This window comes from Branchiostoma belcheri, unplaced genomic scaffold, assembly GCF_001625305.1.
Source record: "Branchiostoma belcheri isolate BF01 breed outbred unplaced genomic scaffold, Haploidv18h27 scaffold40, whole genome shotgun sequence".
Lineage (NCBI taxonomy): Eukaryota > Metazoa > Chordata > Leptocardii > Amphioxiformes > Branchiostomatidae > Branchiostoma > Branchiostoma belcheri.
In genome coordinates, this window is record NW_017804021.1 from 2,079,672 (window position 1) to 2,103,637 (window position 23,966).

General features: G+C 43.3%; 2 protein-coding genes across 2 annotated transcripts in view; one reads left to right on the forward strand and one right to left on the reverse strand.

The window, feature by feature from the left end:
- The first annotated feature begins 241 nt into the window (after nucleotides 1-241).
- On the forward strand, nucleotides 242-8,467 carry LOC109477506 (mycophenolic acid acyl-glucuronide esterase, mitochondrial-like). Its single transcript, XM_019778789.1, has 7 exons — nucleotides 242-296; nucleotides 644-851; nucleotides 1,794-1,905; nucleotides 2,930-3,067; nucleotides 3,612-3,755; nucleotides 4,311-4,503; nucleotides 8,460-8,467. Exons 1-7 carry the CDS (start codon nucleotides 242-244, stop codon nucleotides 8,465-8,467), a joined length of 858 nt encoding a protein of 285 aa, XP_019634348.1.
- Nucleotides 6,403-23,966, reverse strand: part of LOC109477507 (adhesion G protein-coupled receptor L2-like) — a 43,125-nt gene continuing 25,561 nt past the window's right edge. The window contains exons 10-27 of the mRNA XM_019778790.1: nucleotides 23,630-23,651; nucleotides 23,049-23,232; nucleotides 21,726-21,851; nucleotides 20,827-21,070; nucleotides 20,499-20,622; nucleotides 19,777-19,880; nucleotides 19,145-19,247; nucleotides 18,619-18,772; nucleotides 18,164-18,230; nucleotides 17,309-17,375; nucleotides 14,941-15,029; nucleotides 14,300-14,326; nucleotides 13,585-13,608; nucleotides 12,683-12,851; nucleotides 12,225-12,359; nucleotides 11,352-11,430; nucleotides 10,556-10,720; nucleotides 6,403-9,893 (exon numbers count right to left, since the gene is read on the reverse strand). Of these exons, the coding sequence (XP_019634349.1) occupies nucleotides 9,292-9,893; nucleotides 10,556-10,720; nucleotides 11,352-11,430; nucleotides 12,225-12,359; nucleotides 12,683-12,851; nucleotides 13,585-13,608; nucleotides 14,300-14,326; nucleotides 14,941-15,029; nucleotides 17,309-17,375; nucleotides 18,164-18,230; nucleotides 18,619-18,772; nucleotides 19,145-19,247; nucleotides 19,777-19,880; nucleotides 20,499-20,622; nucleotides 20,827-21,070; nucleotides 21,726-21,851; nucleotides 23,049-23,232; nucleotides 23,630-23,651 (2,485 nt within the window). The 3' untranslated portion in view covers nucleotides 6,403-9,291. The remainder of the gene's footprint in view (nucleotides 9,894-10,555; nucleotides 10,721-11,351; nucleotides 11,431-12,224; nucleotides 12,360-12,682; nucleotides 12,852-13,584; nucleotides 13,609-14,299; nucleotides 14,327-14,940; nucleotides 15,030-17,308; nucleotides 17,376-18,163; nucleotides 18,231-18,618; nucleotides 18,773-19,144; nucleotides 19,248-19,776; nucleotides 19,881-20,498; nucleotides 20,623-20,826; nucleotides 21,071-21,725; nucleotides 21,852-23,048; nucleotides 23,233-23,629; nucleotides 23,652-23,966) is intronic.

Here is a 23,966-nt window from a genome sequence, read left to right on the forward strand (position 1 = left end):
TATGGGTAACCTTTGACACGACGAGAAAGTGGGATGGGCTCACTATTATTGCAGGGGAGAATAATATTACATATTTAACCAGCATAAAAATCTTCTTAACTTTGAATATGTAATAAATTAAACATTTAATTTTATGAATAAAAACATATACAAGTGTTTGTTTGTTCTTTTAGTCCATTTGAACATTCAAGATTACTTTTTGCACAACCCTACAACTAGAGTGGACTAGTCCAATGTAAACATGGCGCTAACAGCTAGAAATAAAATTTCTCTCCTGCGATTTCCAAGTTTTCCAGGTAAGGAAAAAGATCAACGTTTCTGGAAACGATCTGAAATATGTCCTGTGCCTTTACATTATTTTCTGAAATGGATGACACTTTTCAAAAGTTGTAAGGGTTCTAAACCGTTCACGTGTGTGCGATCACGTACACAGCTAGCGCTAAACTAAGCTCCAAGCAGAGGTTTGGTTCCGATCAGTTTGTTCAATCGAGCCAAAACCACACATCGACCTAGAGATCAGAAATTACTATTTCATTCCTAGACTGGGAATCGAACCAGCAACCTTGTGTTAACTAAATGTTGGGGTGAATAAAAGACTGGTAAAAAGAGTCTCTTTACTCAGATTCTCATGTGTCTTGTCCAGGTTTGTCCAGAAGACTGTCCACCTCCCCTCACCTGTCCTCAGGTGTGCAGTACCTGACCCGGGGTCGCGACCCCGACCTCGCCTACTGCAGTACCCCGGGAAGGAGCCCGGGCGTGATCTTCTTCCCGGGGTTCCTCTCCAACATGGACGGTACCAAAGCGCTGGCACTGGAGGGGTACTGTAGGGCTGCTGGGCTGGCGTACACTAGGTGAGTTGTTTTTGTAGACAGATAGCTTTAAACACTGTCTAGAGCTAGAAGTTCAAGGGCTAGGTGCATCAAGTCGATCGGGACTGTAATGTAGCCAGCTGCCGCCGTGCCGCGTGCCTGTGAAGCTGGTGTGTTACGCCGAACGGCGGTTATACCGGCTATACTGATACAGAAACTGGTGTGTTACGCCGAACGGCGGTTATACCGGCTATACAGATACAAATCTGCACCCTAAGTGTGCATGGTTCAGTGATCAGTGATTCCAGCTTTTGGACAGAGTATGAATCCCGACTTGCATGCTACTGGAAAGGCTTTGATACAACTGGGATTCGAACACCTAACCTGTAGTATCTGACACCTGTGTCTACAGGTTTGACTACCGAGGCATGGGGCAGTCTCAGGGATCCATAGAAAACTCTCCCATCCGTACCAGTAGACCGGGAATCAAACCCTAACCTGTAGTATCTGACACCTGTGTCCACAGGTTTGACTACAGAGGCATGGGCCAGTCTCAGGGCTCCATAGAAAACTCTCACATCAGTACCAGTAGACCGGGAATCAAACCCTAACCTGTAGTATCTGACACCTGTGTCCACAGGTTTGACTACAGAGGCATGGGCCAGTCTCGGGGCTCCATAGAAAACTCTCACATCAGTACCAGTAGACCGGGAATCAAACCCTAACCTGTAGTATCTGACACCTGTGTCCACAGGTTTGACTACAGAGGCATGGGCCAGTCTCAGGGCTCCATAGAAAACTCTTACATCCGTACCAGTAGACTGGGGTTTGAACCCCTAACCTGTAGTATCTGACACCTGTGTCCACAGGTTTGACTACAGAGGCATGGGCCAGTCTCGGGGCTCCATAGAAAACTCTTACATCCGTACCAGTAGACTGGGGTTTGAACCCCTAACCTGTAGTATCTGACACCTGTGTCCACAGGTTTGACTACCGAGGCATGGGCCAGTCTCAGGGCTCCATAGAAAACTGTTCTATCTCCACATGGAAACAGGACTGTCTGGATGTGCTGGACCAGGTCACCACAGGAAAACAGGTACATTCTGCTATATACATATATCTGTTGCCTTATAGGTGGCGTCTGTGTGGTGTAGTGGATAGAACGTCCGACTGTCAAGCAAGAAGACCCAGGTTCAATCCCCAGGGTTGGACCCAGACATGTCCGGACATGCACCCAGACGTTGTGCCCTTGGGAAAGGCACTTAACACGCATTTCCCCCCTCAGTTAGAGGGATCCTGGGCCCTACTAGGGTTTGGGTTGGCGTTAGGAAGAGCATCCAGCCGTAAAAATCCTGCTTCAAAAAAAAAAAGACTTGTACTTGGTGCAAGCACGTCTAACCCCCGGTGGGGGAAAAATGACGTTAAATTCGGTTAAAAAAAAAAAAGTTATAAAATTAATGGAAGTCAGTGGGAAATATATGTATGTATGTATGCATGTATGTATGTATATATATACAGTGTATGTATATAAAACATAACAAGAAACTCTTGTTATGTCAAGTCTAAATACTTCATTGAGGTTTGAAAGCTTTGATTTCTTCTTCCTTGTTTTGTTGGTAATCTCCAAGCAGATCTTTTGGTGGCTGCAAAATTCTGACAGTATCTATTTGGCAGGGCAGCATCCATTTGCAACCCAGAGCTGGAATTTAAAAGAAAACTAGTGCAAAAGAGAAAGCCTGATAAAATGCCTAAAAGGAGGTCAAAAATAAGCCGAAATTTCTAACCTCTATTTATCTACTTCATCATAAAGCAGCTAGTTAGCTTGTAGGAGCTGATTTCTGAAGGCACTCAGCATACATGTACACCAGACAAGACTCACTCACTATCCGGTTTATCGTCTGTTGTTCCCCGTCTTCCGAGGGTAAGACGTGCTTGCACAATACATCTGGGGCTTGATGGCAGCTCACCACTTGTCTCTGTCCTGTGGGTCGATTTTATCCAAGTTCAGGTGGTGGAGGTCCTCCTGTACGTTGTTGTGCCATTTCCTTCATGATTATATTCAGTCAGGCAAACTCTGCTGGGAGAGTGTAGGAATCCTACCATCCTGTCTGTGTCCCCAGATCATTGTTGGCTCCAGTATGGGCGGCTGGCTCATGCTGCTGATCGCCATGAACCGGCCCGAGAGAATCCACGCGCTGGTCGGCATAGCAACGGCCGCAGACTTCGTCAAGAAGCACTGGGAACAGGCGCCAATCATCGTGAGTGACAGCTGTCATTTCATGACATACATACAGTTTCTCTGATCCTTACACTTGAAATATCGACATCTATCATGAAAGCTCATCTGTGTTGGTAGTTACATGTTTAAAGTTAGAACTTTTGATCCAACTCTCAAGAAATTCTCTCACCTAGGTAGGATCAGTCTACTGAGGAAGACCAGAGTGACTGGTCGAAAGCCCTAGGTGAGAGAATTTCTTTGTGTTGGATCTAAAGTTTTAACTTTAAACTGATATCAACATTTATTAAGGTAAAAGGTTGGTCAGGTAAATGGCAGTGGAAGGAGAGGGATGGGCTCCACCTTCCAATACTGTGCCCTAGACACTGTGGATCAACAACCCACTGTCCCTACAGACTGGGACTGGTGGTGGTGGCTCCTACAGCTGCAAAAAAGGCAACAAGACTACCTTTATCTGTAGCAAGTAGCAGGACATAGTTGGAGGGGTTGTGGTGTTGGGTTACATTATGTAGTAAGTGGCATGACAGAGTTGGAGGGGCTGGCCTGACTTTGTTGTCCTTACACAGGTGCAGAACCAGTGGAAGGAACAGGGCGTGTACACCTTCCCGTCCGACTATACTGACACCGGGACCGTCTCCCTCGGTTACAACTGGATACAGGACAGCCTGCCCTACTGCATCCTGGGAACAAGACTGCCCATCTCGTGCCCGGTGCGCCTGATTTGGTTTGATTTGATTTTTTAGACTGATCTCTTGAAATTTCTAACTCTAGACTTTGTTTAAAGCTAATGACAATGCCCCTACTGTACTTGGTGACAGCGAGTTCCACTCTGTGATTACCCTGGAAGCCAGAACTCGTTTTCCGGGCCGCAAGAGTCCTTCGCCCGCTGGTGTAAATTACCGCTACGGGGGAGTCTAGCCGGGGGGGAGTTTGGCTGGCCCTTCAAACAAATAGGTAGTAATAGGGTCGGACAAACCCCTCGGGCTCAACTCCCCCGTAGCGGTAATTTAGACAGGCGGGCGAAGGGTTCTTGGCTGCCGAAGGAAAACGGCTAACGGACCGATACTAGTTAGGTATCCAGGGTACTCTGTGATAGTTCTAGGAAAGAATGAATTCTAGGTTAACAAGCTATGCAATCTGGCTGATCCACGGGTTACGCGACGCGGACGTCCCGTACCAGACCTCGGCGCAGATAAAAAGGTCTGTGGCGCCCCCGTCTCTGTTGAGGGATGGTTGTAATGTTAATAAATGTTGATCTTGCCTAGGTGCGTCTGATCCACGGGCTTCGCGACGCGGATGTCCCGTACCAGACCTCGGCGCAGATTCTGGAGGAGCTGGACGCTAAAGATGTGGACCTGATCCTGCGGAAGAGCGGCGAACACCGCATGAGCGAACCGGAGGACCTGGAGCTGATCATTGACACGGTGGACAAACTGGTCAACACCTTGGGGGAGGGGGGCGGAATGGGGGAGGGGGGCACAAAGGGGGAGGGGGCAAAGTGGGGCAGGAACCGAATAATGTACAGGGGGCTCAGTCTGTGAAGGAAGAACGGGGAACCATCACAGGGCCTGACAGCAGACAGGGCTGAGACTTTAATACGCACTAGGGGTGGGAGGGGGGCATAAATGTACTAGACCCTGTAGCACATGTTTAGGGAAGGGGGTACAACAGACAGGGCTGAGTTTGGCACAACACAACTGCACTGGACCTGACTGTGTGTATCTGATAAGGAGCACAAGCTAATGCTCATGAGGAAAGGGGGTGTATCAAGCACACTAGGGGGAAGGGGGGCGTCACTGGGCCTGGCAGCATACAGGGCCAAGTTTCTCATGTAAGCCTGAAGGTACATGTACATGTACTGTGGAGGAAGCAAAACTGTGACTAGACCTGATAGCATAGAAATAAGGCTGACAGAATTAACTGTTCACTGTGTCGAGGGATTTGAGTTTGAAGTCTTATAGAAGCTATCAAAATCAAAAGCTATCTGTATTAATTAGAGTGCATTTCGCACAGGCTTTGCATGCATTCAGCACAGCTTTTTATACAGTATTATATTGGAAACACTACTAACTACTTACTGCATGAGAGATTTAGCTGAATCTTATCAAAGGTTTATCTATAAATGAAAATTTTCATATTTTGCACAGAGAAGAGCATTGTGAATTTGGTGTTAAGATTCAGTCTGTACAAAGATTAAGTTAAGAAATAGTCTTTTTTTTTGGATGGAATGATGTTGCCACATCCTGCCAGTTTGTGTTGAGATATATTTTTGTTATTTAAAGGCCTCTTGTATTGAAAATAATTATGGGGGTCCCTATAGTAAAAGAGAATTAACTAATAATAAAAGAAAGGTCTATTGAAAATAGATCACCTTATATCTTCTCATTTGTTAAACAAGCCACTGTATTAAGGTTCATTAGAGAATGTCCATATTATTTATTTCTGACTCAGTTTTGCACCATTTTTTGTTAGGATGTTTTGAATTATGAGTTGTGCTGTAGAGGAGAGCTGTGCTCTGGCTTTTATCATAGGTCATTGACCTGTGATGCAAGTTTCTACAGTCTCTAAAGTTTCTTGTGTCTAGAGCTGACTTTTGTCACTTTTCTGACAGAACTGCTGGTAAAATATTTTCCTCATAGGATGTGCTTGATGTACATAATGCTTGCAGATAGAGATGACATGGCAAAAATGCAAGGCAGCCGAGCTGTTAGGGTAACTTACAGGTTGCACAATCATGTAACAATCAATGGTGTAAAGACTTGGTAACATTACTTAAGTGTGACAGTTTAGATGTTTTGTTCACGATGCTAGCCATGTTGCAAATAAAATCATGAGCAGTCTCAATGTGTGGCAGTGTTTGTGTGACAGTTCTGTATATGTGACAGATGCCAGCTTCTTTCCTGCCAAATAAATAAATAAATCTCTCTGCAATTTGACACTGATATCTAGCTTCTACCAGGAAGCTAGCTTCAGGAGGTGGCTGGAAAGAGTACAAATTGGCCAAATAGATAACATGCCAGGGGAGTTGGTCCGCTAGGATGCGGCAAACTGTACTCTCTTGCGGACAAACTCCCCTGGCATGTTATCTATTTGGGCAATTTCTATTCTTTCCAGCCGCCTCCTGAAGCCTGGTAGAGGCTAACTGAAAACTACAGATTCGATTCTACAGGACAAAAGTTAAGAAACACCAAGGCGGTACGTCAAAAAACAGTTACTCAAGCAACTGGATATGATTTTGGAAACGGACGTTTCAGCTAGTATCCACTAGCTTTCGTCAGTGACTGAGAGACCAGAGGAGAAATGCAGGTTTATAAGCACAAACTATTGATTGACATGCAAATAAGACGTACCAAGACGGTAACTTTAAGAGTTTATTCTGTGTGCCATCCAGCTTCACACGTATCAAAACCTGTCCTCCTCTCTACCGGACACTTCATGCAGGCCTTACGTACATTTTGTACAGCACACGTTACTTACAGGTTCACTGTGCAGGGTTACATCTAATTATAAATACTTCATATATCATACAACTCACATGGCACAGAGTACAGCACAGGTTACGGGTTTAGATGCATCAACAGGGAAGCGAAACTTGCGTCACTTCCATAGAGAACTATAATGTATTCTGTACAGACATATACAGTCTAATATTAGCACCGGCACAGCAAGATAACAGAAGGGTCCTTTCTGCAATACACAAACGTCTTCAGGTGTTCTGCAAGGAGACATATGTCTTGAAAGACATCTTGGTTAGCCAACAGGGTTGAAGAATGCTTGAGTCAGTCTTAATACTTTAATTTTAGTCTGGCTTATATAAAATCTTAAAGCCATTGTTGAAGTCTTCATCATATTTTGTAGATACTTTCGTGCATATTTTGCTTCTTTTGTAAAAGTATTATAATAGATTCAATGACTTTTTAAAAATACCTTGTAATCAGCACAATTTGCAAATTGCAACATCCTTATATGTTCATTCTCATCAATTTCACCATATATGGGAATGGTGGTAGAAATCATTAATTTTTGTACTAATCACAGCACATCTTCCAATTACACCTTTTCCACCAATCACAGCGCTCCTGTAGAACCAAATTTGACCATATAAGGAAAAAGTGGACCGTTTCCACCAATCACAGTGCTCCTGTAGAACCCAACTTGACCTTGTGATGTGTTTGCGGAAATCCGACACCCTCTGTATCTGCTGCAGCTACGAGTAGTTCAAGTTCAAGGTAAGTACAACAATGTTACAAACATATCCATATTTACAGGTGCTTCACCTCACTGCACACAAACGTCTTAAAGTTGGCAAGATCCTACTCAGCAGCAGTCTTAAGAAAGTAATACTTTGTCTTTAAGTAATACTTTGTTAGTCTCAAGAAGTCCACTAGTATATAAAAATAATATGGCTCTGTTGACAGTTCTTGATATAGTAGATATTAATACTATATAGTCACGATACGCGAGCACGAAATGATACAAGCGTTTTGTTGCATTTCTTGGCAAGAAGGTTTTTTTCCCTACTTGTTCACTATTGCCGGCTGCACATTATTATCATAAGTTAGCAAAATATCATACGGAATTTTTGTACAGGAATGTGACAGTCATAGGGAATACAGAATGGCTTCTAAACTGAACAGTGCAACAATATAACAAACAACACTAGCGACAAGAACATCGGTGGAATTCCTGTGACAAAAAAATGGCAAGATAAACACTTGCATAAACTGCCCCCCCTACATACAAATCCCCTCATACATGTACATAATATTTTGCACGTACACATGTACAACTTCTAAACCAACCTGTCAATTTTCACACACACAATTCTTCACAATTGTCACCGATGCCAGAATAACAGCATTTCAAATATAGTTTCTCTTCTCTTCATGCTCTGCACAAATTCAGGTTACAAAATACAATTTTTCATTCTTATACTACATGTATCATGAAAGTTCATCTGTGTTACATGTTTAAAGTTAAAACTTTTGGTCCAACACAAAAAATTCTCTCACCTAGAGCTTTCGACCAGTCACCCTGGTCGTCCACAATAGAAAGCACTAGGTTTGAGAACTTTTTGTGCTGCACCAAAAGTTTTAACTTGAAACATTTTTTATTCTTCTTCTCCCAGTTTTATCAGTACTCCTGAATAACCCTAGCAGTGGAGCTACTTTAACAGTTTACAGAGAGCCAGTGTTTTGGCACGTACACATGAGAAGAGCCTAACGAACTACTGTGCTAACGAACCAGACAGTTCAACTGTCTTGTCATCTACTTAATAATTAGGCCTTGTCAAGTTAATGCCCTGGTTGCCAGGACTGGACAAGCCTGCAGCTGAAACTAAAAATTAAAATAAAAAAACGAAAGTGCACCCGTGTTAACACTGAAATAAAATGACTCTCACACTTGTTACACAGGAAACTGAGAACTATAGAACTGATGTGGTATTGCCTACTAGTAATTGTTAGACTTCTCATCAATCTGACCACATCAGCAGTCAGATGGTTAACCTCATGTACCCATCAGTAGTGTGCAGGTTAAACTTGTAATGCAGCGAAACCTAATTCGAACATATGCATCCATATTCTTTAGTAACTAACACAACAGCAGTGAGGCTGTTAACACGAGACCTGGCTCTACTCTACAGGTCCTACTGCACTGCTCCAGATACTGGACTCCTCTTGGCCAGAAATCCTGGCCTGTATTTGCTTATTTCTTTAATATTTACCACTGTGGTTATCTGGGATACCCTTCCACACCCTTCAGAGGGTCTGGCCTCTCACTTTTTCTTTCGGTTACGCTTAAATAGAAAATCTAGAAGCTTCACCAAGCCAAGTGTCTCGTAGCTGTTTTTTTACCCCACAATTGTCAACAACGGTGGGAAAGTTTCACGTGACCAGAAGTGTGCTTTCTCTTGTGTTTCTGTTCCCTTTACAAATCTAGAGCCTTCAACACTTGTCTCCTTGTCTCCTGTTCCCACAGTCATTAATAGTGCCTGAAATTTCATTCACCTGAAATGAGTCACACTGTACTTACTCCTAGAAAATACTCCACAAAGTGCCTCAACAGTGTGGCACAATATCTCTGTAGACAAGTGTACATCTTGTAGTAGTGATACACTTTGGTGCTCAACTCCCAAAAGCTCTGCTGACCTACAATTTACATCTCAGAAGCTTCTGCAGTGTTTTTAAACAGGGCAAGACGGTTGCTACAGTCAGTTGTTTCTCAAGATTCAGCTACAAAGAAGTTTCAGCACTCGGAGAAGTCAGGATGCGGCGCGATCGCGGTGTCCCCGCCAAACTCGGGGTCCGTGTGGACGTCCTGGTCCTTCGCGGCTCCGAAGCTTATCTCGCTGTCCGTCGAGTATCTATAGCAACGTGACGCGGTGTTCACAATCCCGTCACTGGTCCCGCGCATCAGGACGGATTGTCTCTGCGAGCCGCGCGGCTGCTTCGCCGGGCTGAGGTTGGGCGTGCTCTGGAAGTGCTGCCCCTCCAGGTTGCTACTCGCTCCGTCCCCCGGCGGCCGGTCACCTCTGTCCGGATGCGAGTCTAAGTTCGGCATGCTGCGATGGTGCGTCGTCTCCTTCTTTCCCTCCTGCATGTCCGGTACGAGCGGCGCCCGCGTGCTGCTCTCCTCCGAGTCCTCGCGACTCGAGTCCGAAACGACCGAATGTCTCTGAAGCAGCGGTGTCTTCTCTCTCTCATTCAGATCCTCCTCCTCGATCGGAACTCCGCCAACTCCGCCCAAACCCTTCTTCTGTACGTCCGGCGGGCGTCCGATGTTCGCGTCCACGAGGCATGGGATGACGACGGAGTCCCCGCCGTTGCCGATGTGGTAGAAGTTAGTGTCTGAGAAAAATAAATAATAAATGTTTTTTTTATTGCCCAAACAGTACCCGTGCAGTCGCAGCCTTTATACGGCTGAATTGATGCAGGGTATCACATAATAATCCATACAAATCACAACAATTACGACAATCAAATAATACACATGATACACATATTTGTTACACAAATTTTTGTGGAACTGTCGCAAGGGTCTGTGCGGCTGCCATTCGGCGCCACAAGGTGACCTCAATACGACTTTCCCCAACCGAAGTTAGCAGGCTTTTAGCTAGGATTTTTTTGTTGGGTGTCCACATTTTTAACTGTGTGCTATGCGCACCGAAGTCGCGTGGTGAGCGACACAATTACAAGCTTTTTAGGGGGCTTTTTGAAATTCGTAATGCTCTCAAACACTACTTCTTGCATTTTGAGGTGCACATTTTGAGGAATACAGACTGCAGCCAAGTTTTTCCTTTGTTACAACATCAGTTTTGTATATATAGTAAGGCTGAAGGGAGGCATGTGTGCATGGCAGGGGTGGGGAGTGGGAAAAATAGGGTCTTTAGGGTGTCCTACCAAAAAAGTAGGGTGTCCAAATTCTTGTTATTTTCAGTACAGGGCGTCCAAAAGACACCCAAGACACCCCCTAGCTAAAAGCCTGGTTCAAGTTAGGCGCCCATGCGCACCTGAGATGCTGAAGTCGTCACAGTAGGAGTCGGCGTGGTAAGGGTTGGAGTGGAAGTTGGGGACCAGGTTGGCCGGCATCTGCCCGTTCGACTCGCTGGTCTCAATGGTCCCGTTACTCAGGCTGCCGTCCTTGTTCTTCACGTTGTGGTACATCACGATTTGGCCTGGGGAACAACAAAATAAAGACAATCATGAAACCTTTGTAGTACATCATGATTTGGCCTGGAGAACAACAGGAAAAAGAAATGAAGCCTTACAAGATGCACACAACAACAAACATATTCTGCTGAAAGCTTCTTTCCCAGAACAACATCACTTTGGAATAAGCTACCTCGTGATTGCTTCCCCTATGACTATGAGTATAACCTTAAGCTCTTGAAGTCTAAGGTCAACAAACATCTGTCCTCACTGGCTGTTCTGTAACCCAAAACATTTTAAGTGGCTCCCATGAGCCTTGTTTTGTAACCATGAAGTAAATTTTAAAAAAATTCTGATATTAGACATTTTCGTTATCTCAAGAAAATTTGAACTCAAGTCAAGACAAGTTTTATTCTATCAAGGATATCAACGTTAGCATTGAAAAAAAACTGTTCCTTTCAGCAGATCAGTAGATGGACTGTCTTAGTTTTACACAACTCTAGCATCCTCCTAACATACTGATACAAAACTGAGGTGCTAGAAAAACAACCCAAGATGAGAGAATATCTGATAATGGTCATGATACTGCTTAAGAATAAGCTCATGTAAAATGTTATCAAACTCATAATCACAAAACAAAATAAAAGCCAAACCCACCTCTGTCCAGGCTGGTTGAGAAGGAGGAGTTGGATTTCTTGTGGAAAGTTCGAACGACGCTCCACCAGCGACTGAAACGCTGAGGACAGGAAACAGCAGAGTTAGAACTTAACATCTCACTCATTTCATTTCATTTTCATTTCATTTATTGGTGATGCCACAACGCATTACAAGTGGGAGCCAGGCAGCCTAAGGGCTGGTGGCGGCTGCCACTGGTACATACAACACAACACAGGGCACGTCAATACTCAACCTTGCAAATGTTTTAACAAGAAGTAAGAACTGTTTAAACTGTTTGTGCAGATGGTTTCTTGTGGTATACTCATAGTTTTTTTGTTTCCTTTTTTTAGAAGCTTGTTTCTTTACCTGAACAGTAGTTGTTGAAGATCAAATGGTTGACCGAAAATAGTTTCATCAGGTTGGTAAAGTATTGGATACAGGAGTTCTCTTTTACACAACCAAGATATTTACCTCACTGACACCTTCCTCAGAGCTTCTGACTGGAGTTCTGTTTCTTGCCGCTATATCTACCCGATGTAAGTGGTGCTTTTGAGGAAGGTGTCTGATAGACACAGCAAGGTAAAAATCTTGGTTGTGTAAAAGAAAACTCCTGTATCAAATGGTTTTGAGTTTTTGGACTTGTTTGTTTGTTTCTTTGTTTGTTTGTTTACCTGTGGTGTAGATGAGGAGCGGGATGTAGAGTTTTTGGACATGTTGTAAGCCTCACTGTGGACGCCCATTTTTGTTTGTTTGTTTGTTTGTTTGTTTACCTGTGGTGTAGATGACGAGCGGGATGTAGAGTTTTTGGACATGTTGTAAGCCTCACTGTGGACGCCCATTTTTGTTTGTTTGTTTGTTTGTTTGTTTGTTTACCTGTGGTGTAGAAGACGAGCGGGATGTAGAGTTTTTGGACATGTTGTACGCCTCGCTGTGCACGCCCATACGCTGCTTGATGCAGATCGGACACCAGCTGCTGCGCCGAACAAACCTCTTAAACTCCTTCTGCACCTGCAGACACAAGAAACAAGACATGAGTACACATTAGCACAACAAGGGTTTTTAACCTTCTTCCTGCTAAAGCAGCCTTTTGGAGGACAAGTTCTACTGGTTACTGAGGCATTTTGGAGCGGTTTAAGATCCTTAGGAAGTAGTACTGATCACTTGAAATTTGGCAAGGTACTACAAAATGTACAATGTTAAAATCTTTCCATCTACATTGTAAACTGACAGACACACATCTGAGGGGGGCATGCTTGGTACATCCAGTAGTAGGTAAGACCTTCAGTGAAAGCGTGTTTCATTACAAGCTTCTCCACATGAGCACTGCCCACCTTCTTCTGCATGAGGCAGTGGAAGATGAAGATGAAGACGCCCTGGAAGGCGTTGGTGATGGTGAAGGCGTAGGCCATGACCACGGACTCCGCGTTGATGTACAGCAGCCCGAACGCCCACGTCAATCCCAGCAGGCATAGCAGCACCGCCGACCCCTTCAGCCACGACCTGTGGGGGGAAATACAACCTTTAACCTTTGAACTCAAAGGAAACACATCATTTAACCTTTGAACTGGGGATGCAACGCAACCTTTGAACTGCCAACACAACACAACCTTTAACCTTTGAACTGCAGAGGTAACACAACCTTTGAACTGAGGACACAACACAAACTTTAACCTGTGTACTGGGGACAGAATATGGCTTTCAACCTGAGGTCTAAACATGCTCTTTAATCTTTGACATCAGGACAGGACACACACTTTAACCGACAATAGAGCACTATCTTCACGTTTGCCTGCAACTTGCAACTCCATTCACAGAGCCATGCTCATCACAGTCTCACTGTCACAGGCAGAATTCAGCCACTCATAGAACCTAGATCAAAACCTCACATTCAAGCAGCACTACATGTGGAACTAGCCACACTGACATACAAACAGAGTGGGACACACAAACACTCCACATCACAGGACAAGCACAAGCACAGACAAATGCACTGACAATGACATACAGTATGCAGGCCTTGGAACACACAAACACTCCACATCTCAGACATGCACACACAGACAGACAGACACACAAACACTCCACATCACAGGACAAGCACAAGCACAGACAAATGCACTGACAATGACATACAGTATGCAGGCCTTGGAACACACAAACACACCACATCTCAGGACATGCACACACAGACAGACAGACAGACCCAGTGACACACAGACAGAAGGAGACTTACAGGAAGTTTGACTCCTGAGTCGCACTTTAAGGCAGCAGAGTGAGGAAGACAGGGGAAACAGAGTTAGGCAAGAAAACTTTCACACATCTCAAGCCAGTTCCTTCTACTGTTGGTAATTCAATACAAATCTGGAATTAGAATCATTAGAAGAAAGGCAGGCACGGTGGCTAATGTGATGAAACTGTGTCATTGAAAACAATGGTTACAATGGTTTCATTTTAGTACCAACTCTTCCTGTCTTCTTTCTGATTGTTGTCCATTATCCATCTTGTATCTTTAATGGGAAACTGTTTTCGTTCTCCAAGTAATTGCTATGCTTATACATGTAGATGAAATTTTTGTTTTGAGCATCTCGCTTTGTGTCAAATCCTCAATAAGTGACTGTAGATAAAATAAAGTACTAGTAGATACATGTTTACAAATAGATTTAACATCTGTGTCCATAATTTCACCTTAGTCCATAATATCGCCACTTTGAGAAAAAGTGTGCTTAAAGATATTTTTACTGCTACACACCCTAGGTATGTACATTTGATGTGTGAAGGAGTGCATGCCAAAAGTATGTTGCAGTAAAAATATCTTAAAGCACACTGTTTCTCAAGGTGGTGATATTACGAACCCAGGTGATATTATGGACACGGATGTTAGTCACACCACCACACACTACAAGACAAATACCACCAACAACCACAGTAAGAGTATTTGGAATTCTTACTTGTCCAGTTCACTCTCTATGGAATCACTTAGTGTTTAAGGACAGAAAAAGGGTTAGTTGAGTCAAGATGAACTAAGTTTCTACAGAAGGTTACAATGTATGTTTTACCAACATGAAAGTTCACCTGTACATTGGATGGTAAGAACATGAAATGTTGAGTTTAAAGAATGGAGCCTTGAAAGTCAGCAAAAAATCTTTGTGTTCATGAGAAAAGATGGTAAAAATTCAGGCAACGAATTTTAGGCAACAAATTACATAGGAAAAAAGTTGAAACGATAGCATTGGGCTAGCAAAATCTGACAATCTGCTTCCAACATCTTTTATTCCCTTGAGTATGTTTCTTGCTTCTATAAGATTTCTTAAGAATGAAAGTTCATCTGAGTTGGTAAATTACATTATGAAAAATTTAAACTGTTCTCCAACTCATAAATTTGACTCACCAGAAATTTTCGACTGAATCACTCAGTCTTCCTCAGCTATCTGACCCAAATGCTGTGGACACTGGGGTCAGATACAGTAGCTGAGGAAGACTGAGTGATTCAGTCGAAAATTTCTGGTGAGTCAAATTTATGAGTTGGAGAACAGTTTAAATTTTTCATAATGATTTCTTAAGAAGGTAACACTGATATCTAGACCCTTACTTGAGTGTGTTAGTGCGAGTCTGGTCAGGCTTGTGTGTGATGTGGACGTACATCTTGTACATGGCGATCGTCAGGAAAATCACGTTCAGCTGGAAATAACAACATGAAAGAAAATCAATTATACTGTCACAGGGGCAGTCCTTTGCATTTTCAAGCAATTCTCACAACAAAAAGCAATCACAAAGCCTTCTGTATCTGTATCTGTATCTGTATCTGTATAGCCAGTATAACCGCCTTTCGGCGTAACACACCAGCTTGAACAATTTCACAACTTTTTCACAACACAAACTGATCAAAAAGCCTTCAAATACATCCAAAAGAAGGTTCATCTGCTAAAGTTAAGTCTCTACCAGACTCCTTTGCAGGCTGAATAAATAGTAGAAATCGAGGGTCCAGTTTGCCTGCATAGGCTGGCTACATTCTTTTTAGGCCGATTTCTACTACAGTCAAACCTGGCCAAGTAGACCACCCAGGGGACCACTCAAATTTGGCCTACTTGAGCAGGTGGTCTATTTGAAGAAAATCAGACCAACGACCAAGACATCACAAAGATATGGCAGTTTACAAGTATTATCATATTACATGTACTAGTATTATGTATTATAAACCATTATTGCATCATCAATGATTCATCAAAGTACTTTACTAATTAATTAGTTATATTTTTACTCATCCTTTCTTGACTACAACATGCACACAAAAGTATAGTACTAGTGGTTGACACATGAACAAGCAAAACACTGATGTACTTCCAGAAATAAAATATTTATTGCATAGAAAGTACATCTATTTGATTTTTATACAATCATGTACCACAGTAAAAAGCTTTGAAATTTCACAGCTTACTAGTATCTACACTTGGGTGTTTATAAAATTTAGCCTACATTACGATTTAGAGGTTTTTACAGAAACATAAGGCGTTCATTTTGTGCTACTACGGGACGTTTTCGAAAACAATGAGACGAGTTACAAAATTCAGCGTCACCCAAGCGTGCAGACAACAGCAATCAAAATGGCGCCCCGGCGGCCAACTTCACAAACGAGTTACAAACTACGAGAAATGAGGCATAAATCTGCTTAATTCCGAGGTTGGAATAAAATCAAAAGTTTACCGTCATTTGTACTACTGAACATGTAAAAGCCCCAGTAGCGTGCTAGCACGTGCTACGACTAAGACGAATCGAAAATTTGGGAACCAGGCGTAGTGAAAGAAAATGGCGTCACATTTTTGCGAGTCAACTTTTACGGCAAAAAAATACAATTGAACGTTACTGTTAAAGGCTACAGTGTCTGTAGAACTTTCTCGATGTTACCCTGGATTCCATTACGCTCCCATCCTAGGGCGAAGACGCCGGGCTTCGCTGTAAGCTCGTCTGCGGCCCTGCACATGCAGCGGCGTGCAGCGGCAATTTGCGTGCCGCATGCAGCGGCTTTGTTAAAATCCCCACGGTCTGTATGAATCGTTCACCAGACCAGTTGTCGACCAGACTTTTTCTTCAAGTTAATTATGACGTCCCGACGTTTGTAATTTTCCGAGACGCTTCTTTGGTACAATTAAACCGATCTTTCTCGAAGCTTGTGTGACTTGTTTACAAGATTCTCCACTTGGGATATTTCACCAGCATCATGGGTGAGCAGCTAGTTGAATAAAGAATAAAAACACCTTAAACTCCAAAAACTTTAAGCCCTCAAGTCAATATTAGTAAATATCATTTTCTTTTATTTAAACATCGTCGGCGACAAATAAATTTACATTTTGTACGGTAGATTGTACAGTAGAATCAAACCGCACGTCAAGTTTTCACCCATATTACAGTAGTCTGTTCCAATGACCCAACATCGTGACCCCCGGCACCATCTTGAATCGCTCGGCCGGGCAAAACACAACGTAAACAGGCCGATTCTCCCCATAAATCCCCGCAAGTTTTTATTAAAAATCGATATAGACACCCTTTTAAAAATGATGCGGTCGTCATGGGAAGGTTTTGGTCGCGCGTGGTCCCGACTCGAGCTGGCCGCGGTCGCGTCAGGAAGGTGGTCTACTTGGGCAGAGTGCTTAATGCTTGTGCCTATGGGAAAATATTTTCGGGACCGGAGAAAACCGGTCTATTTGGCCAGTAGGTCGTCTTGACAAGGTGGTCGCATGGGCAGGTTTGACTGTATTTATTTAGCCTGCAAAAGGAGTCTGGTGGAGATTATGGTAAAGTAATTGACATGTATCAACACTCAAAATTTGAGAAAGGTCAGAGTTCTGAATGAAAGCTTGTGGGTAAACAATTTAATTTTGTGTACATTTGTATCAAAGATGTAATACAGAGCAGTTTGCAGGCCAAAGTAACGCAGTTATGTGTTTGTGTCCACCACTTACCAGCAGAATGAGACACACAGGCCCAACAAAACTCCAGATGAAGTAGTTATCTAACTGCAGCCAGCAGCTGGGGAAAAGGAACACATCACAATTAAAGACATATTTTTACTTTTGTTGTTATGTGTATTTTTATCTGTATGTTTCATATTGGGGAGTCATGCCCAGGCCTCGAAATTAACTTTTTTTTAAATTGTCCCAGAATTGTCCCAAACATAGATTTCAATTGTCCCGAACTGAAGATGGACTGTCCCAGCCTGCTTTTCAGGAAATAAGTTTATGACAACAATAAGAAAACAACAACTGAATTTGTACAACTTGAAGTCCACTTATTAGTATATGTAGGGAAATACATGATAATACCATGGGCATGGCACCGTCCCTGATATTTGGAATTCCTGATTGGTCAAATTTAAATGTTTGTCAGAGTATTATGGGCTGCCGGCAGTCTGCAGCAGGATGGATGGATCGCGTTCCTAAATGACGTGGACGGTCTGAGAATTTTCCAATTGCCCTGAAATTGTCCCGAAACATAATTTGAATTGTCCCAAGCTGAAAATTTAGTGTCATTTGACACTGGGACAATGTTAATTTCGAGCCCTGATGCCTGAAATAAAGAATTAACAAACAAAGAAGAAAGATAGAGACATCAACAAACTCATAGCTAGAATTTCTGAAATATACATGAACATCTAGTCCTTAAAAGAAAGGACAATAGTCAGGGCAATGAGTGATGGGGTGAGTTTAAATTATTTCCTTGGTTGGAGTAACAACCTGCAGTACCAAAAAGCAACAATAGGGGGCATTCTTCAACAACTTGACCGTTTTGAAATCATAACAGAACATTATGAGCCTTACTATTTCTCTGTTCCATAGCTGCGATGGTCTATAGCTGCTGACACTCCAACCACAACCAGGGGCACTCCTGTAAGAATCAATCATGTGAAAACAATCAGAACAGTTACACGTCTAACCCTCGGAAGACGGGGAACAACAGATGATAAACCGGACAGTGAGTGAGTGTGAGAGTGTGCTAGCCACTAAAACTCAGTCAACTAAGTTTGCGATGAAAGGGGAAAGGCAGTTTTCTCAGTGTTATATTAGATAAGTTTGTAGCTGAAATAATTTTGCAGTACAGTTCTAGAGAAATATATTCACTGTGTCATGAATTTATGGTAAAGAGGTCAACAACAGGAAAAATTGCAGAGGAAAAACAACTGTTTACATTGAAGATTTACAGTAACAGAAGCAGTACAAAATGTGTTCTTACCATATCCAAAGAGGTAGTAGTAGAAGTACTTGACTGTGCTTACCATATCCGAAGAGATAGTAGTACTTGAGTCTGGAGTACTGGCTCTCGAACACCTCGATCACCATCACGTACAGCTGGAAGCCTTCCAGACACATCCACGCAAACGACGCCAGGAAGAAGAAGTGAAGAATCGCGGCGAACACGGGACATGCAACCTGGGGGGGGCATAAAATGTATTAGCCCAGAGGCCACACAAACCTATTTTCTTGCTTTGTAGACATTTCAAGTCAAAACGTACCAAAAGGACAACGAGACCACTTTTGAGGAAAACTTAAATCTCAATTTATTCATTCTCTGAAACGGTGTGTACCAAGTTTCAATCTGGGAGGAATAATAGGAATCAACAAAAAAAATGATACTGAATCTTGATCCAATCTTACCCACAGATAGTTTTCTCTATATCCAGTAAAATATTTGAATCTGCCCTCAAAATGCAGAAAAGGTTAAAGCTAAAAGTTTTAAAGTCTACAGTGAGCACAGTTAACATAGATTATATAATCTAGCCAGTACTGTCAACCCCTGCCTACCTGATACTGAGTCTTGTCTATGCCTATGAGGAAGAAGAGTTCAGCTATGATGAGGTTGAAGCAGAGGTTTTTGTGGATGGTGTTACGGTCACTCTTCAACCCTCTGGACAGAAAAAAAAACAGTTAGTAAGAATGAAAGAACTAAACTGTACAAAGACTACCCCCATGACAAAATTTCCTGTTACTTTGCTACATTTATAATGTAACTTTGCTACAATTTGCAAGACTTTGCTACATTCATAGCTCAGCTTCTCTCATATATTCCAGTTCATGGTGATCACAAGAAGCATTATCTACACTAAATCGTTAAAGGCTACAGGATCCTTGTCCACTATTTCAAAAATAAAGCTTGCATGAAACAATAATGGATGTAATATGAATACATCAGCTGCCACAACCAGCCTGGTTAACCATCTAAGTTAACCAGCCTAGTTAATAACATACAGCGCTAGTTAATAACCAACCAGTCTACTTAATAACTAACCAGTCTAGTTACTAATAACTCACCTGAAGATGGAGAAACAGAGTGCACAAACTAGCCTGGTTAACAACAGAACAAACCTGTTAACCTGCTTAGTTAATAACCAACCAGTCTAGTTAATAACTAACCAGCCTAGTTACTAATAACCAACCTGAAGATGGAGAAACAGATGAGAGCACAGAAGAGACAACAGATGGAGATGATCATCCCGACCCAGGTGATGGCTGAGAGAAACACCACGTGAGTACTGGCCAGCTGGAGTAAACAAACAAACAAACAAACAAACAGATCAATAATCATCCTCTCAGACTGGTTCATAGTTTTTATCATGCAGGTATGGGAAAAAAACTCCCTGCTCTTTCTGACAAGTGCCTTGAACAGTGGACCACAGATTACAACATCCTCTTCAAGGATTACTGCTGCAACACTTTCCAGTGACATTTAACGGTGGGCAAAAACCAGCCGGGATTCAAACTCCTGACCCCTGGTCCAGAGGCAGGGCTCTGCTGCACATTGGCTATCCATACTACAGTAACTGTACAATTACATGTACTCAAGCTTAAAAGTTCATCTGTGTTGGTAAAACAAGTTTGAACTGTAATTTCCAACACAAAGATTTTAACAGGGGCCCTACAATCTTTCTGAAACTTATGGTCCACTGCTCACTGAGACACGTCATTTGCATAACATGACATGACAGAAGTGGCAGATTGCTCATTCCTTGCCTGCAGTTGAACAATCGAAAATTTGGGCACGTCCAATTTCTTGATGGAAATCACAGTTCAAACTTGCTTTATAAGCAGCGGAACAGGTTTGAAACCGTGCTTGGATCTGTAGATGTAGGAAAGACTTGAAACGTTTCTGTGATGTTACCTTGACGCCGCGGGTGTCCATGAGCACAGCGAAGTTGGTGAGGTGGTTACAGGAGCAGGACGTGTGAGTCGTGTTGGTCGCCATGACGGCACACCCCTCACCTGACCAGTAGCCAATCAGGACACTGCAGGAGGGAACACGAGAGAAAATATTACAACTGTGATTTACAAACAATACATACAGCGGCAGGTCACCAAAACCCCTAGTGAAAAGCCCTAGTAGTTCTTACACGGTACATTGCAAGGAAATTATTCCTGTAAAATCAATTTGATGAAATAAAAAAATACAGCAACAAAACTAGAAAATAAGTTTATAAGTTTCTACTTACAGTGGGTCATACTTCCAGAAGGAGCAGAGAGGACCGGAAACGTTCTCCTGTGTATGTTCCAGTGTGAAGACCACAGGTTCCGGCAGCGGCAGCTGCTCCATGCGGTTGATTGACGCAGCGATGACTCTCGTTCCCAGGGTCCTCTCGGAGCTGTCCACGAAGTTGCTGTCACCGTGTAGCGGGCTGTTGGAGGTCAGGAAACGACCCAGCGTGTTGTAGGTCACGAACACGACCTTCGCTGTACCTGCGAGTTAACAACAGAACCAGGATAGTTAATAAGTAACCAGCCTAGTTAATAACTAACCAGCCTAGTTAATAATAACTGTGTAGCGGACTGTTGGAGGTCAGGAAACGACCCAGAATGTTGTAGGTCACGAACACCACCTTCGCCGTACCTACAGGTTAACAACAGAACCAGCCTAGTTAATAACTAACCAGCCTAGTTAATAACTAACCAGCCTAGTTAATAACTAACCAGCCTAGTTAATAATAACCGTGTAGCGGACTGTTGGAGGTCAGAAAACGACCCAGAATGTTGTAGGTCACAAAGACGACCTTCGCTGTACCTACAGGGGAGAGGGGAAAATTTAACATGGAATTCTGATTCAATCCTTTTACATTAACCCTTGTCCTGCTAGCATATTTTACACAATATTTTGCAATAATTTCATGTCCTAATCAGGTCATAGACCCTTGCCTTTTTTTGCCCTGTGGTGTCGTAGTTTCACTGTTTCACTGCATGGATTGTCTCATGTCAATGTGCTTCAAATTCAATTCTTTTACATAAAAATGTGTTATTAATGTCTTTGTTCAGGTTTGTCATACATGAATATTCCCCTGCAAGACTACTTTGGTCTGTAACCACTCTACACAAATGTCTGCCAGACTTGAGTCCATACCGTTGCGTCCCTGTGCCTTGATGCTGGGTCCAGGTAAAGTGATGATATCAGAGATGGCGTTGCCTTCAGGTGGGAAGGACATGTCTGCCACATCACCTGTGGTGTCGACTACTAGCACCTCCATAGCTGGAACACAGGTACAACAGGTGTTAATGTATGTACAGGTGTGTGTACAGGGGAAGGACATGTCTGCCACATCACCTGTGGTGTCGACTACCAACACCTCCATAGCTGGAACACAGGTACAACAGGTGTTAGGGTGTGTACAGGTGTGTTAAGGTGTGTGTAGGTGTGTGCAGGTGTGTGTACAGGTGTGTGCAGGTGGGAAGGACATGTCTGCCACATCACCTGTGGTGTCAACTACCAACACCTCCATAGCTGGAACACAGGTACAACAGGTGTTAGGTGTGTACAGGTGTGTTAAGGTGTGTTAAGGTGTGTGCAGGTGTGTGTACAGGTGTGTGTACAGGTGGGAAGGACATGTCTGCCACATCACCTGTGGTGTCAACTACCAACACCTCCATAGCTGAAACTACAGGTACAACAGGTGTTAGGTGTGTGCAGGTGTGTATAGGTGTGTGCAGGTGGGAAGGACATGTCTGCCACATCACCTGTGGTGTCTACAACTAGCACCTCCATAGCTGCAACACAGGAACAACAGGTGTTAGGGGTGTGTATACAGGTGTGTACAGATGTGTGTAGGTGTGTGCAGGTGTGTGTAGAGGTGTGTGCAGGTGGGAAGGACATGTCTGCAACATCACCTGTGGTGTCGACTACTAGCACCTCCATAGCTGCAACACAGGAACAACAGGTGTTAGGGTGTGTATACAGGTGTGTACAGATGTGTGTAGGTGTGTGCAGGTGTGTGTAGAGGTGTGTGCAGGTGGGAAGGACATGTCTGCCACATCACCTGTGGTATCCACTACTAGCACCTCCATAGCTGGAACACATGGACCGGAGTGTGAGCATGGCTTACAACAAAAAGTGGACTGTCTACAGTGAGAGATAACGGTGCACAATCTTCCATTTACGAGACTTTATTCAGAAAATCCTGGGGTGTACCATTTACTCTTCCTGATAGAACTTCTCCGCAGTAAAAATGACTTTACAGATCCTTACAAATGTTGCCTACAGATACAACCTACAAGACGGACACATTGTAGTACCACGAAAAACTTAAAACCAGGGAACAGAAGGGTCTCTCACCTAGTTTTAATTCAGTTTAACACAATAACGAACTTAATAACGACACTACAAGGCTACACTACAATCTCTCACCGATGTTTAACATGATAATGATACTACAAGCCTAAGGTCTCTCACCGATGTTGTTATCTGTAGCCATGACCTTGCGCCTGGGCGGCAGATGTTCCGCCATCAGCAGTCCGTTCTCCTCCACGGTTTTCACCAGCGTGGTCGCGGAGATGGACTGCTCCCCCGGGGACATGTCTTCCCAGGATTCCACTCTGTCCTCGTCCAGTAACATGCTGCCGGCTTCTACAAGGGTCTGTCAAAAACAATTAAAAATTATTGATTAAAAGCAATTAAAATCATAAGCCTTCCGCTAGGATCTGTAAAAAAAAAACTACTAACCCTAAAGTCTGCAAGCAGGCAAGAACTTCTTAACTATTGAGTCTTACAACCACAGCGTCTGTTGATAATTGCAAGGAAGAAAGCATCTTCACACTCAGAGTCAAAAACACAACCGACAATCCAATCTCAGCAGGGCTATTCAAAGCAGGGCTAAAATACCAGGTATTTGTAGAAAGTTTATCCAAACTGCAAACAAAGATCCCTGCAAACCTGTGGCATGACCTTGCACTACAAGGCTTCACCAATTATTCTACAGGTGAAATCACCTGTTTACACCTGAATTTCTCACCTGAGTGTAAGTGTTGAGGCACCTGAGTGAAGGTGTTGAGGCACCTGAGTGGTTACCTAAGGTAAGACCACACCTGTGTGCACCTGTAACCCACCTGAGTGAAGGTGTTTAGACACCTGTTTTAACACCTGAGTTTCTCACCTGAGTGCAGGTGTATGAGTTTCTCACCTGAGTGCAGGTGTGTGAGTTTCTCACCTGAGTGCATGTGTGTGAGTTTCTCACCTGAGTGCAGGTGTGTGAGTTTCTCACCTGAGTGCAGGTGTGTGAGTTTCTGACCTAAGTGCAGGTGTGTGAGTTTCTCACCTGAGTGCAGGTGTGTGAGTTTCTCACCTGAGTGCAGGTGTGTGAGTTTCTCACCT

Coding starts and splice junctions, on each gene's coding strand:
- LOC109477506 (XM_019778789.1), top strand. CDS start 242: ATGGCGCTAACAGCTAGAAATAAAATTTCTCTCCTGCGATTTCCAAGT. Junction 852..1,793: donor GCTGGGCTGGCGTACACTAG/GTGAGTTGTTTT, acceptor CTGTGTCCACAG/GTTTGACTACCGAGGCATGG. Junction 3,068..3,611: donor GGGAACAGGCGCCAATCATC/GTGAGTGACAGC, acceptor GTCCTTACACAG/GTGCAGAACCAGTGGAAGGA.